Here is a 13,322-nt window from a genome sequence, read left to right on the forward strand (position 1 = left end):
CCCCGGGCCGGAGCGTCGGGGTGGGGGTGCTGTGCGGCCGGACGGGAGGAGCTGCGGCTAAAGCTGCGCCGGGGGAGGTTTAGGCAGGACATCAGGAGGAGTTTCTTCACCGAAAGGCTGATTAGACATCGGAATGGGCTGCCCAGGGAGGCGGTGGAGTCACTGTTCAGGGAAAGCCTGGACGTGGCACTCAGAGCCATGACTTGGGTGACACGGTGGTGGTTGGTCATGGGTTGGACTCGATGATCTCAGAGGTCTTTTCCAACCTCATTGACTCTGTGATTCTGGATCTGACAGCTGCTGTGGGGCAATTTGAGCTCTTGTTGCAGCTCTAACAGAGCAAAACAAGGAGAGACAGATGCCCTCTATATAAACCAAAAAGGCCTTGCAGAGGGGGCAGTGCCAGGGATGCTGATGTGCTGTTTCAGGGCTGCCAATACCATTAATGCAGGCTAAATAGACAAGATGCTATTTTTATCTTAGCAAAACCAAGAGAAGGCTGCCATCACTTCTTTAAAGTTTTTTGTCAGGGATAGGTAGGAATTCACTGAACACACTATTGTAAAGCGGAGCAGGTGGTAAGGCAGGATTTGTGCACAGCACTCTAGCTGGTGCCTTCAGGAGGCAAACAAAACAGTGTATTTTAACATTTTTAATAATGTTGAAATATCTGGAAGAGAATCTGCCATTTTCACACTATAAACGTGTTGTGGCCAAGGTTGCCCAGAGAAGCTGTTGATGCCCCATCCCTGGATGTGTTCAGGCCAGGTTGGGCGGAACTCTGAGCAGCCTGGTCTAAGTGGAAAGTGTCCCTACCCATGAAAGGGTGTTGGAACTGAATGATCTTTAAGGTCCCTTCCAACCTAGGCCATTCTATGATTCTGTGATAGATATGTAGACACAATCAAAGCTGCCCAGGTACAGGGAGCATGAAATTGTGTAGAAATACGTGGACTCCCAGCCTCACTCTGTGTGTCAGCACTGCACAGGTGTGTGCAAACACAGGACCTCTTGCAAGAGCAGCTCAGCCAAGAAACTAAGGATCTTTCAGGCAGCTTCTCCCCTGGAAACAGCTGGATGCTGTTGTTTTGGAAGGGGTTAAAAAAAAGGTCTGGTGATGAATACTCAGTCTCTTGCTGAATTGAGATTTGTGTTGTTAAGGGTTGGTTGTGTGTATAACACTTGAGGTGGCTGCTGAGTGGGCGTATCAGCAACGCTGGAACTGGTGTGTGCCATTGGTACGTGCTGGGTGGAAGCAGAATAGCTCAACTCAGTGATATCTGTGGCTTTATTGTTCTCCGAACTTCAATTTACCTGAATTGATTTAATTTAACTTCATACGCTTGGGAAGAGTTACTAACAGAGAGTGTTGAGCACCCCATGCTGAAGTGCATACAGTGAGTATGTTATGAGAACTAAAGGTGTGAAAGCTGTCACAAATTGCCATGAGACAGCATTGTAAACCCATGGTTAGACCCTTGTTTGGGCTCCAGATTGCTCTTTTTGTTAATCCTTGAGACAGTGGAGTTAATAATGCTAACTCACCTCCACAAATGAGAGCCTGAGAACAACATATTTAAAGGAAAAAAGTGTCATTGCTATAGATAAAATGAAAAGGAAGAAAGGGTTTCCACCTGTTAGGACACTGAGCTTCACCATCAGCGCCTCTTATTGCGTGGAAACAACAGTGGCAGAGCATTCCCTGAGGAAGGATGCACAGCGGACAGGGAATTGCTCTTCCAGTCAGCCCTTGGTTTGTAATTATGGGTATTAATTCCACTCATCACTGTTCAAGCTCCTAGTGAAATCATCTTGTCTCTGCCCCTAATGCTTCCACCTGCCTCATCTGTAGGCCCACAAAAGGCAGTGGAGGAGGAGTACATATGTGTTTTGTCTCCCTTGGGTGTGTTTGATAAGGTGGCTGGGCTGCCTCCAGAAAATCAGAGCTTTAAGATAGTGTTCAAAATCAAAATTACAGTAGTTTGTGTACACAGAAGTCCATCCATCAAATAAACCCGCTTCACCTCTTTCAAAACAGAAATCCAAAGATCTGCTGCTCATCAGCAGTGCCTGTGTTTTTTTGTTTGTGGGTAATGAGGAGATCTAACAATACAGGTATTTTGAGCATGTGGTGGAAACACAGCATATAATAGGTTTGCTCCATTACTGCAAGAAGAAGTTTGTGCATTTGGAGCCTGGACTGTGTTAGGGATGGCACTGGTTACAAGTACTCATTTTATTAGTGTCCCTGGTCTGCCTCCCATTCTCAAAAGCAGCTGCTCCTTCTGATACTGGATTGATGTCCTTGCCTATGTCAACAGCTGAGGAGTAGGGTGAGAAACACATACTCACGTGGGTCAGATTTGCCAAGTGCTGGCTGACCAGTGTTTTTTCTTGCCTGAGGTAATGTGCCGGGATGACTGTTTGAAATCCCTCTCAGAGAGAAAATTCCGTGCAACAATTCTGCATGGCATTTCTTAGAGAATTGAACAATAAGTTTATAGATCTCAGGAGGAAAACACATCCTTGAAAAACTGCAAAAAATTCTGTTGAAAACTTTAGTGGCACAGCAGAAATTCCACATCTTCCTTGTTTATTGCAGACACTTGGAATAGCCCAACCGTGCTACTGTGGCTGTCTCTATGTTTCCTGCCCAAAATATTTTCTGCTGCTCTGTAACCCACAAAATAGGACATTAGTTTTTCTTGACCAAGAACATTTGCCAATCTCTTTATAAGTAACTGTGCCTGCTGTCCTTTCGTCTTTCCCTGGCCATCTTTCTTGAACCCTTCCACTACCCCTCAGCCCTGATCCTCCAGATTTCTGTCTCTGTTCACTACCCCCAAACCCAAATTTTCGTGTAGCTGCCCCTCATGGCTGCATTTTTATCCCTTTCCTTTATCCATCTGTTGTCTTCTCCCGGGCAGTAAGAGCAGGCCAGAATCACAGAATGGTTTGGGCTGGAAGAGACCTTTCAAGGTCATCCAGGCCAATGCCCAGAGCAGAATACCTTCTACTAGATCAGGTTACTTAGGGCAACCTGACTGTGAGTGTTTCCAGGAATGGGGCATCCACCACCTCTCTGGGCAACCTGTCCCAGTGTTTCACCACTCATTGTAAAAAATTTCTTCCTTATACCTAGCCCGCATCAGCTCTCTTCTAATTTAAAACTATAGCCCCTTGTCCTACTGCAAGGCTCTGCTAAAAAGTCTGTCCCCATTATTCTTAAAGTCCCTCTTTAAGTACAGAAAGGCCACAATAAGGTCTCCCTGGAGTCTTCTCTTCTCTGGGCTGAACAACCCTAACTCTCTCTATTGTAGGAGAGGTGCTCCAGCCCTCTGCTAATTTTTGTGGCCCTCCTCTGGACCTGCTCCAATAGATTCATGCCTTTCCTGTGCTGATCCAGGCTATTGGTGTTGATGCACCTTGTTTTGTGATGTTTTTAGAGGGGCACCAGAGTTGCTGGGAACAATGTCTTAGGGTGTTCCTCCTTTGCCAGAACCACTTAACCCCTGAGCAATCCTGAGACCTCTGCAGCAAACTAGGGATGATAGAAGAGTTGAAAATCAGTCACATGAATTTGACTGGCGCTGTAGTGTGTGTACACTGTAATGTGACTGGAACAGTCAAAGTGTGTAGCATTTGCCTTTATTTCCATCACTTAGTTGAAACAGCCAGGAGACTGTATCAGCAGCCTAGAATAGTTCAGAAATGCCACAGTTCATCCTGATAAAGGATTTGAGCAGGACATCCACAGTGCAGCTGCTGTTCTCAAGTTGGGAATTACAGATGGACACTGGGTACAGAGCTGGGCTGCCACTGCTGCCATAGCTCCCTCTGGGACTGAGTTAAAAATGTGGCTTCTGGGAGCCCACTGGGGGCTCTCCCATCACTCCAGCAGCTGTGCTGGGAGATTTCCAGCTGTGTTTAGTTCAGCTGGAATGTGCATCTCCCTGGGGAGTTTGCTGTGACTCTGTATTACAGAGCAAGATGGAGAGAGCACAATGCAGCTTCCCCCAAGGACTGTAGGGGCTGAGTTTGCAAAGCCAAGGGCTGCAGTCAGAGAACCCTGACCTTTGTGTTAGTCACTACTGAGTGGATCCTCAATATTTTTCAGGCGCACCGCACAGAAAATGTCCAGCTTTGTTCAGCAGATCCACAGCCTGCTCAGCTGAGCTGCATTAGCACAGCAGACACATTCAAGCTCTTTCTCTGCTCTCTAAAAGATTTCTTTTGGAAGTCATTTAATATCACTGTGGAGGTGGCATGATGTTCTGTCACTATGTTAGGCTGGATTTGGTCTGAGTTCATTAGCTGAAGTTTCCCAAATGTAATTTTTCCCTTTTGTGATCCTCAATTATAACTAATCTTTTTGTTAAACTTTCTATTTTTGTTGTTGTTTTTGGGTTTTTTTTAAGAAATAACTGTACAGACTTTTAGAAGAGATTACTTTGTCTATGGATCTAGGTACTTTTTGGAAGAAGGGGATAAGTAATTCTGTGATTAGGAATCTAAAAGAATCTTTTTGTCAAACCCTAAAAAGTTACAAGAATGACCCAAAAGATTCTTAAGAGAATTGGAGCTGTTTCATTACATATTTTTCATATAAAACTTTAAGGATGTTGTGATTTTAGCCCTAAATTCTGGAAATTCCAGCAGGGTCAGACCTAGATTTCTTTGATGAACACCTTGCCATACCGTTGCTGCTAAAACCCAGAAACATATGAACAGCAAATGCTTCTAGAAGAAGCTTTGAGGACATGAAAAGCTTTCCTTTGCTCAGGAAAACTGCCACTCTCACTGTGCTGTGCTAACTGTGCCTTTCTCCCTAACTCATGCTTTGGTAATAGAGGGAAAATAATTAAATACTTGCTGTGCCAGAAAGTGGATCTGTTCTGTAGCACCTTCAGTATAAATCAGATGTTTCTGCCTAGAAAACCTCCTTTTAAAATTCAGCTTGGCTATAGTTATTGTACATTTGAACTGATAAATGCAGAAAGCTGCCTTCATTTCTGACTTCTCCCCAGCTCTTTCTCAGCTTACAGAGGAACAAAATTATTAAAAAAAGAAAGAGAAGAAGAAAGGGTAGTTCAGTAGCACCCACAGGAGAGGGGAGAAACCATCCCAAGTGCAGATGTGTTACAAAGCAGGTGCCAGCCCCTATCAGTGCCTGGCTGTTCGAGATTCCAGGAGAGAGCCTGTGCTCGCTTCTTGTGGGAGAGGTGGGATGACCACATGAAGCCCTGCTCCTGATGCCAAAATGTCAGTGCTCACACTGAAGCATGACATTTTATATCACAGCTCACAAAGCTGTGCTGATGTGAAATATTTAATTTTGGGCATTATTCCTGCAAATGTGTCTGGTTTGAGCAACGCTCTGTGGTAGGGGGATCCATGAGCTACTAGTCTGCATACAAACATTTGCTTTTACTGATTTTCTCTTTTATTCAGTAACTCTTGTTCTTGAGTTATATCTTGAGGAGTTCTTTTCTGTGTCCTTTGTATTATTCTCTAAATTTTGGTACTTTCTGCATGCTCTTTTCTCTACCTTTGTTCAAAACACTGCTTACCTTTTAAGTATCTCCTTTGGGGATGTACTTCCATAGCTCTGTTGTTTCTGTCCCCACTATGTGAATCTTATCTCCTTTGCAGTGACTGTTTCAAAGGCTGCTGGCTAGCTCAGCTTTTTTTAACCTAAGCAAGGGTATAGCCATTGATTATCATGGTATTAAAAGGAATGATTTGTAAAAATAGTAAGTATTCCTTTTCATACTGCTGTCCTTGCAAAAGTGGTGTGCAAAAGGATTTTAAGCAAGGTTAAGCTAAAGCAGTGATTGAGCTGTTTGTGTCAGCAGCTCTCTGTCCTGTGCCATTGGATTTGGAGCACCTGGAGGCAGGTGAGCAGTTCAGAGGGCGACCCTCATTGTGCAGGAGTTCCTACAGACCAGTGTTGATTGTTCTGTGCCATGAGGCTGGTTCCCTGCCTTTCAGGCTCCTGACTCTTTCATACTGGCAGAATGAAATAACTGCTGGAGTACTTGTGGGTTTTGCAGCTTCACAGCTTGCACTTGTTCCCAGAACTGCTCTGCTGGATGTGTGTTACGTTATCTTGGAGCACTTGAATGTTGCCATCATGAAAAAGGATTATTTGTACCATTTTTTGTCTTATGATATTAGCTTAGAACTGTCTACACCTTTTGGGGGAGTAGTGGTTTACACATATGCATGTGATAATCAGTGATGCCCAGTGTTCCAAATGGAGTGGGGAGGCAATTTTGTCCTCCTGCTACTTTACTGACATCCTGCTCTGGTGCTGCTGTGAAAATTTTGCTGTCCAGCAAAAAATTTTTTTCCTCTACCCAGGACATTTATTGTGCTCACCCATTACATCAGTTCCTCCCACTTCAACCTCATCTTCCCTCATGTTCCCCCAGTCCCAGGCTGAGGGAGGGCACAGCTCTGATGGCCTCTCTCTCCCCTTAATGGGTGTGCCAGGGATGCAGTGGCCCCTCTCTGCTTTCCCAGATAAAGTATTTTGAGGATTTGAGAGGGCAAGAAAGGGAAGAATAGCAAAGTGAGAGGAGCTAACAAGTCAGGATTGCTGCTTACAGAAGGAAGTTGAGTTTTCCACTGGCTTTTCCTATTTCCCTGTCCTCTCCTATGAGACTGATATGTGGGGTTGTTAGGGGATTGCTCCCCAAGCCAAGCTCACACCAGCTAACTCTGTTGGAGAGAACTGGCCAGAAAAGCAGGTGGCTCATTAGGAGGGACATTCCCAGAGACAGGAGTGATATTTATGTGAGCCCAGAAGCTTTTCTGTGTCACTTGAAGACTGGCTCCAGCCCCAGCCAAGAAATTCGAATGGGAAAGATGGTTTTTTTTGCAGCTGGTTGTTCCTATATTTTTAAGCATTCCATCCTTAATTGCCTGAAAAATTAGTAATAGTATAGAGGAATCACCACAGAGACCTTCTTTTGATATACTCCCAGATGGAATTAATGTCTGTCTTTTGATTCAGGTCCAACCTCCCAAAATTCAAGTGTATTCACTAGTACTAGAGGAATTTATTTTGCACTTGGGGATGCAAGTGTAAATAAGATCTTTGACATGAATAACGAGAGCAGGCTGTTCTCAGTGCTGCTGAACTGTTGCCATTTGTCCTCTGGAGAGCTGTAGGAAAGGCCTTTCCCCTCTACCTTTTACAACAGTTCTTGGGAGTGACTTGATTCTTTCTGTACCATCTACCTCAATCCTTGTGGCAGGGAAGGAGTGTGGGGGGTAAACGTCTGGTACCATCCAGTGTCTCAGCCTAGGTAAATTACTGGAATATTTGTTGTTGTCTATTTTCGTCTATAAGACTGGCAAATTGACCACTGAAAAATGTCACTTCACTTGCAGCATTCCAGTTGTTACAGCTTTTTAGAGTCTGTATTAAAAGTAAATACAGAGAAACTTTTGCATGATTAATCCTCCTTGCCTAGATGGTTAGCTATTATAGATTTAAAAACAAACACACAGACGATTTTGTCTCCTTTTCTTCTGAACTTTTGACAGATTGGGGGAGAAAAGTTCCACAGGTCACAGCACTGTGGTTACAGCAATAATGTTCCTGTGCTGTTTGAGGATAAACGTGGAATAGGAGGTGAACTGTTACCTGGTCAGACCCTGAAACCTACAAACAGTGTGTTTCCTGAAGCAACAGGAAGTGATGCTCCTGCTTGGATAGCATTTGATAAGCAGGTATGTAGAAATCCATATACATCTTTTTTTTTAATGAATAGCTACAATATGACAGAGTATAACAATGAAAATCCATTAGTCAGATATTTCAGAAGATTATTTTGTGCATGGAGAAAAAGCTTCTAGATAGACAAAAAGAGTGGTAGCGGGTTTTTTTCATTATAATAATATGTTGGACAATTAATATAAACATGTATCATGCCATAAAGAAAGATATAAAACTATTTCTGTATTGGGATACATCTCCTACAGGATGTAATAAAAACAAGGGAGTGGGCAACATATTCCTTTTTTGGGAAAATGATGACAGTAAGGGAATTATTTGGTAACCCGGTAAGGATGAACATAAGGTAAACCCCAGTCCAGGAGAAAGTGTGCATGGGCAGTTGGGAATCAGTAAACTCAGTGGAGTGCTATATGCTTGGGATTCACTCATGCCATCATGCTTGCTCACACATCTGTGTGATTTGTTCATGTGTAATAGAGTATGTCTCATATTGACACAGGAATTTAAAATTAGGTTTTGTTTTTTTTCCTTTTTTTGCAAGAATGTAGTGACACCTTTAGAGAGTTACCAAATAACTACAACTTGTGATGACAGGAATTTTATAGCACATTGTTGTTGCTTTCCATGTTTAAATTTCCATTAAATTCTACTTAGAGATGTTTTATTTCTAAAACAAAAAGCCTACAATCAGGGAAGGAAAATGATCCAGAAAAAGGAATCACTCAGCAGAGCGCAGAAATGTTGCATGACTAAATGATTACAGTATTTAAATATTGGGAAGAAAGGCAAATCTCATAATTTTTGCTTTAAAAGAGAAGCCATGCAGGTAATTGCAGTACAATTACACATTCATCTTTGGCAGACCAGAACTACAACAAGAAAATGTAAGCCTTGAACAGATCAAGTGCCTTTGGTTGGCTTCGCCTCTGAGATCCCTGGTATTGCTTGCACAGCAATGTGCTCGAGTATGAACTGGTCCAGTGTGCCCAGGTGTTAAGGCTTCAGCCAGACCTGGACTTGTTTTTCCCACTCCCTTCTTGGAACAAGGAGGGCTGTATTGGCTTCTCAGGGCCCTGTGTAAATTAGCAGGCCTTGGATCCACGTTTATGGATTCAAGGGGTTCAGTAGGAGGCAGGGGGACCTTCCACTGAGCATCAGCCTTGGCTGGTGAGAGGAGCTTGCTGGCCTTTGGCCATTCCTGATCTAATCAATGTGTGCCTCTACAGGGCAGTCCAGGACAGGCGTTTGCAGAATTGGCCTCTGGAGGGCTCACGTGTTTGTATTAATGGCAGATTGTTACAGGGTACTTACTATCCAACTAATTTAGCTTCCCCAGTTAAGAGCCTGGAATGCAGCTCTGTCCTCCAGTGCTGCAGTTTGGAGCTCAACAGAATGGACTTAATGAAAAATGGTTTGAGTAGGTATTTGTCTTTTGAAATGTAAGCTGCTTTCTTACCACTTTGGCTTCTAACTTCCAACAGTACCGTAAGTAATTGGAAGAAGGACAGGCATAAAACTTCATTTTTAAGTAGGCTGAGAAGTAGTTTTTGCCATTTTATTTGCCTAATAGGAAGCAGGTGTAAATTCAATTTCTTCTACTATTAAGTACACACACAAGGCCTCCTGGGCTTGAAATGATGTTTGTGATTTGACCACCACAGGTGCCAGGGAAACTTTGCAGCACTTTGCAAAGTGCCACTGAGTTTACTCAATACTTGTTAGTTTTGGTTTTCATAGGTAATATTTAATTTTTTAAGGAGTGGGGATACAAACTTTGTAGTTCTGTACTGCAGATGAGACTCAGGTTAGGAAGTGTCACATTTTGAGTATTTTTAAGACTAACTTTGCTTCAAAACGAAAAGTAATTAATCTGCATTTCTGTTCCTTCCCCTCCTCGTGCTTCCTGAATCATCTGCTTTGGTCTGCAAAATTGCAGTTGGTTGCTGCAAATATTTCAGTCACGCACTAACATGTTGATAAAGGCATAAAGAGAATAAAGTGTGAGTGCAAAAGAACCCACACAAACTCCTCAAATGGAATAAACCAGGGCATAGGTGGATGCTCAGAGAAAGAAATAAATCCAGTGTATTAAGGATGTGATTGTGCTTGTAGTTCTGTGCAAACAGGCTGCTTTGCCAGGCTGGTGTCTCATGAGATGACTGTTCTCAGAAGAGATCATTGACAAAATTAAGAACAATTAGTAATGAAACAGAGCTCTTGAACAGTATGTTCATCAAATGTCCCTATTTTAGTGGGACTGGCAGAGTAGGGACAAGAGGGCACAGAAGTTTCCATGTTTCCAGTGATTTCATGTCTCAGCAGCAGCTGGGTGAGGAATGAAATTCTGATCCTTGTCAGTTGAAGCCCAGGATGTTCAGACTGGGATACAGTGGTTCCACCATAGTACCTTTTGAGTCCCCTGGAGTGTTCAAGAGATTTATAAAGGGTTCCTGGTCATTCCAGAACAGTAGCTGGAGGCCAGGAAGGATCATTTGGTCACCAAAAATGGCACTCTACACCAGTGTTTAGACAAATGGAAAGAGGAAGAGATGTTGAAGGTTGATAGAGTTTGTGTTGCCTCTGTTGTGTGTCAGATGTTTTGTCCAGTGTTTTTGTGTTTGATGCATGAAACAGTGAAATCCACAGTTAAAACATATGGACAAGTATTAATTTTTAAATTTATTTTCAAGTCTGTACATTGTTCAGAAACTTGCATGTTGTACTAATTAAACAAACCATAACTGAGTTTTCTAGATTCCTTTGTGTGAAAATCTAATGCATCAGGTTTAACAGGTAATGGTTGTGTCACTTGATTCTGTAATTTAAATTTTATTTCTCTAGTGGCAGAGGATCACAGTGCAGGAGAGTTGATGCCAAAAATGTGTCTGTCATGCTGTTCAATGGTTGCTGAAAATCCGTGGGATCTGAGACTTTGAAATAATTTCTGGAAACAGAATTATTCTCATCTTGCGCTTAACCTGCCTGAGAGAAGGGAATGTGGCTGAGAAGTGTGAGCAGGACACAGGGTGGCTGTTTGTGTGTGCTCCTGGGCAAGCTGCTACTTCTCTCTCCCCAGATGTAGAAAAGGAAGTTGTTCTTGTCTATGAGGTGTTATAAAATCTCTGTCATCAGTACTCACGGAAGCACTTTGAGGTTCCCGAAGGCACGTGCAAAAGGAGTGCAGACTATTAACCAGTGTGTTCTGTCATGTAGGGAACTCAGCCAGCTTACTAGATTTCAAACATTTCCAACTCATGGTCTGTTAGATGATTGTTGAAACATAGGGAACAGCTAAATTGCCTTTTTTTCAATGCTTCATGTTGTCTGATGAATCAAGAGTAAAGGTAATTGAATTTATTAAATATAACCAGTGTGGAAAATAAAGCATAAATTAACACTGATTTGACCCAACTGAGTTAGGGGGGACAGGATAGAAACCTGTTTTAACTAATGCCTTCCTGCACATCCTTACCACAGCGAGCATCCTGCTAGATAATGCACGAGGAAGTAGATACATCTTGCATATTCCCTTAACACTGGTGTTGGTGGTTAAAAAATGATACCAAGAGGTGCAAAATTTGTGTAATGGTGCCTGAATTTGAGCTGGGATCTCCAGGTATGAGGGCCACTGAGCACCTCCCCTGTGAATGTGGAATTTTTTGCATTATTGCTATTACAAGAGACACTGAAGAGCAGTTGCTACACTCTCTGAGATTTCCCTGCTCACTGAATTGCAGAACCAGGTAAGTTTTGAAATGCCAATATTGCACAGTTGCAAATGCCTCCTGAAAAATGTCATTTCTGTCTGATAGTCTTCAGTACCATTCATTTGAACGCTTGCAGGTTCTGCTTAAAAAGAACTCCTTCCACTTACCTTGATGGTAAAGCCACTGCTGTCATCATGCATTGTATTTTCTAGTAATTCATGGAATAGCAGTCTAAAATTTGCTTCAGTACCTAGGCAGCTCATTGTGTTATCAGAAATGCTTTGTTTGGAAGATTTTCCAAGCAACCTGCTGATAGTTTTGTATTTGATTTATTTCTTTGCTTTAGAGTTCCATCTCTGCTTAGATGTTGTGATAATAAAAATGCCAAGCAAAGAATTCTAAATTTATGTGCTTTAATGTGGATTTCTGTTCTTACATTTCTGAGAAATAAATCTACCTCCTGAAATCCATACATTTAGTTACTTACAACATATACAAGTTTATTTGACGTATTTTGCAAAAGTGTTGGAGATTTTGCTGGTTTATATTTGTTTATTGTTTTTAATAGGCGTTGAATTTTGATGCCTATTTTGAAGAAGAAGTGACTGAAAAAAATCAAGAGCTGTATAGAATCAGACACTGTAAAATATATTTCTACCTTGAAGATGATACAATTCAAGTGACTGAGCCTGTAGTGAAAAATAGTGGCATAAATCAAGGTATCTGCTTTTATTGGCACCCTTTTTTCTCCCCTTTATACTTTCCTTCAGTACAGTCTTGGTCCCTTCCAAAGGATACGTAATGTGAGTTCTTATTGCTAAAATAGGATGTAAATGCACAGCTGTAATTGTCTTTTCTTGTTACAGATCATGATGTGAACTTTTTTATTGTCTTAGTTTCTCAAGATACAGGTTTTGTAAGGCTGAATCCTCTCCCTCACTCAAACATACAATTTTTTCTCTAATACAGGAGTTTGAAATCATATGGTGGTAAGGACTTTGTCAGTGTTGTGTCAGTCCTGCAAAAGCAATTTGTGTTCTAGATCTCCATTCCTGAGCCTGGCTCCTCCCATCTTGGCACTGACAGGGAGTTCTGTGGCAGCAGCTCTGTAATTGTTCATGAGCTACTGCAGTGTCTCTGCCATTATTGAAGACAAGAGTCTTTTGTGCCTCTGGCTGTTGGTTCTCTTATGATTAAAGTGCCCATGGCACAGTGATTCTTCCTCCATGCCTTTTAAGTTAGGAAGCTGCCTTGCCTCAGTGTCACATCCATGCACTGGGAGCAGCCTGAGGACTTCAGGAGGAGGGTTTACTGAGCTGATTTACTGGGGTATTATTGGACTTGGTTTATGTTAAGAAAATGTGATCTAGCGGTCAACATCCTGTTGCAGAGGGGGAACACAGCTGCTGCTTCTTGGTGTTTATGGGTCGCTGCCAGAATTAAAAGTTTTCAAGGGATATAATCCAGAGAAGCAGGATGTCTTGGGATGACTACACCTCCCAGTCCCCAAAGATGTTTTGTACATTTTATACATTCTTAGCACAGCGATTTGCAAAAATAAGTTAACCATTTAACTACCCTATTTTTTTCCCAGATCAGCAGATGCTATAAATTTCTCCGTCTACAGAATAGGATAATATTTAAAGGTGTTACATGCATCATTATTGTTAGGACTGGGATAAAATTGCTTGTGAATCTCTTCTTAAACCCGTACTTCAGCTGCTGCTGTCCTGGTGTTGAGTAGTTCTTGCCAGATTTTTTGTAGGTTCATCAGCAGGGACTGATTTTGAATGCAATGAACCCTTGTCCTACTCCTACCCGGGAAAGTGCTTTTTCATGTAAAAAAAAAGCATGCTGGAGCTCTTTCC

General features: G+C 42.3%; 1 protein-coding gene across 1 annotated transcript in view; it reads left to right on the forward strand.

Annotated features, from left to right (window-relative positions):
• The window catches only part of EFHC2 (EF-hand domain containing 2), a 59,056-nt gene that overhangs the window by 1,639 nt on the left and 44,095 nt on the right, over positions 1-13,322 (forward strand). Inside the window, exons 2-3 of the mRNA XM_017733423.1 lie at positions 7,555-7,740; positions 12,023-12,173. Of these exons, the coding sequence (XP_017588912.1) occupies positions 7,555-7,740; positions 12,023-12,173 (337 nt within the window). The remainder of the gene's footprint in view (positions 1-7,554; positions 7,741-12,022; positions 12,174-13,322) is intronic.

The sequence above is a fragment of the Corvus brachyrhynchos genome, unplaced genomic scaffold (genome assembly GCF_000691975.1).
Source record: "Corvus brachyrhynchos isolate BGI_N302 unplaced genomic scaffold, ASM69197v1 scaffold34, whole genome shotgun sequence".
NCBI classification, from domain to species: domain Eukaryota; kingdom Metazoa; phylum Chordata; class Aves; order Passeriformes; family Corvidae; genus Corvus; species Corvus brachyrhynchos.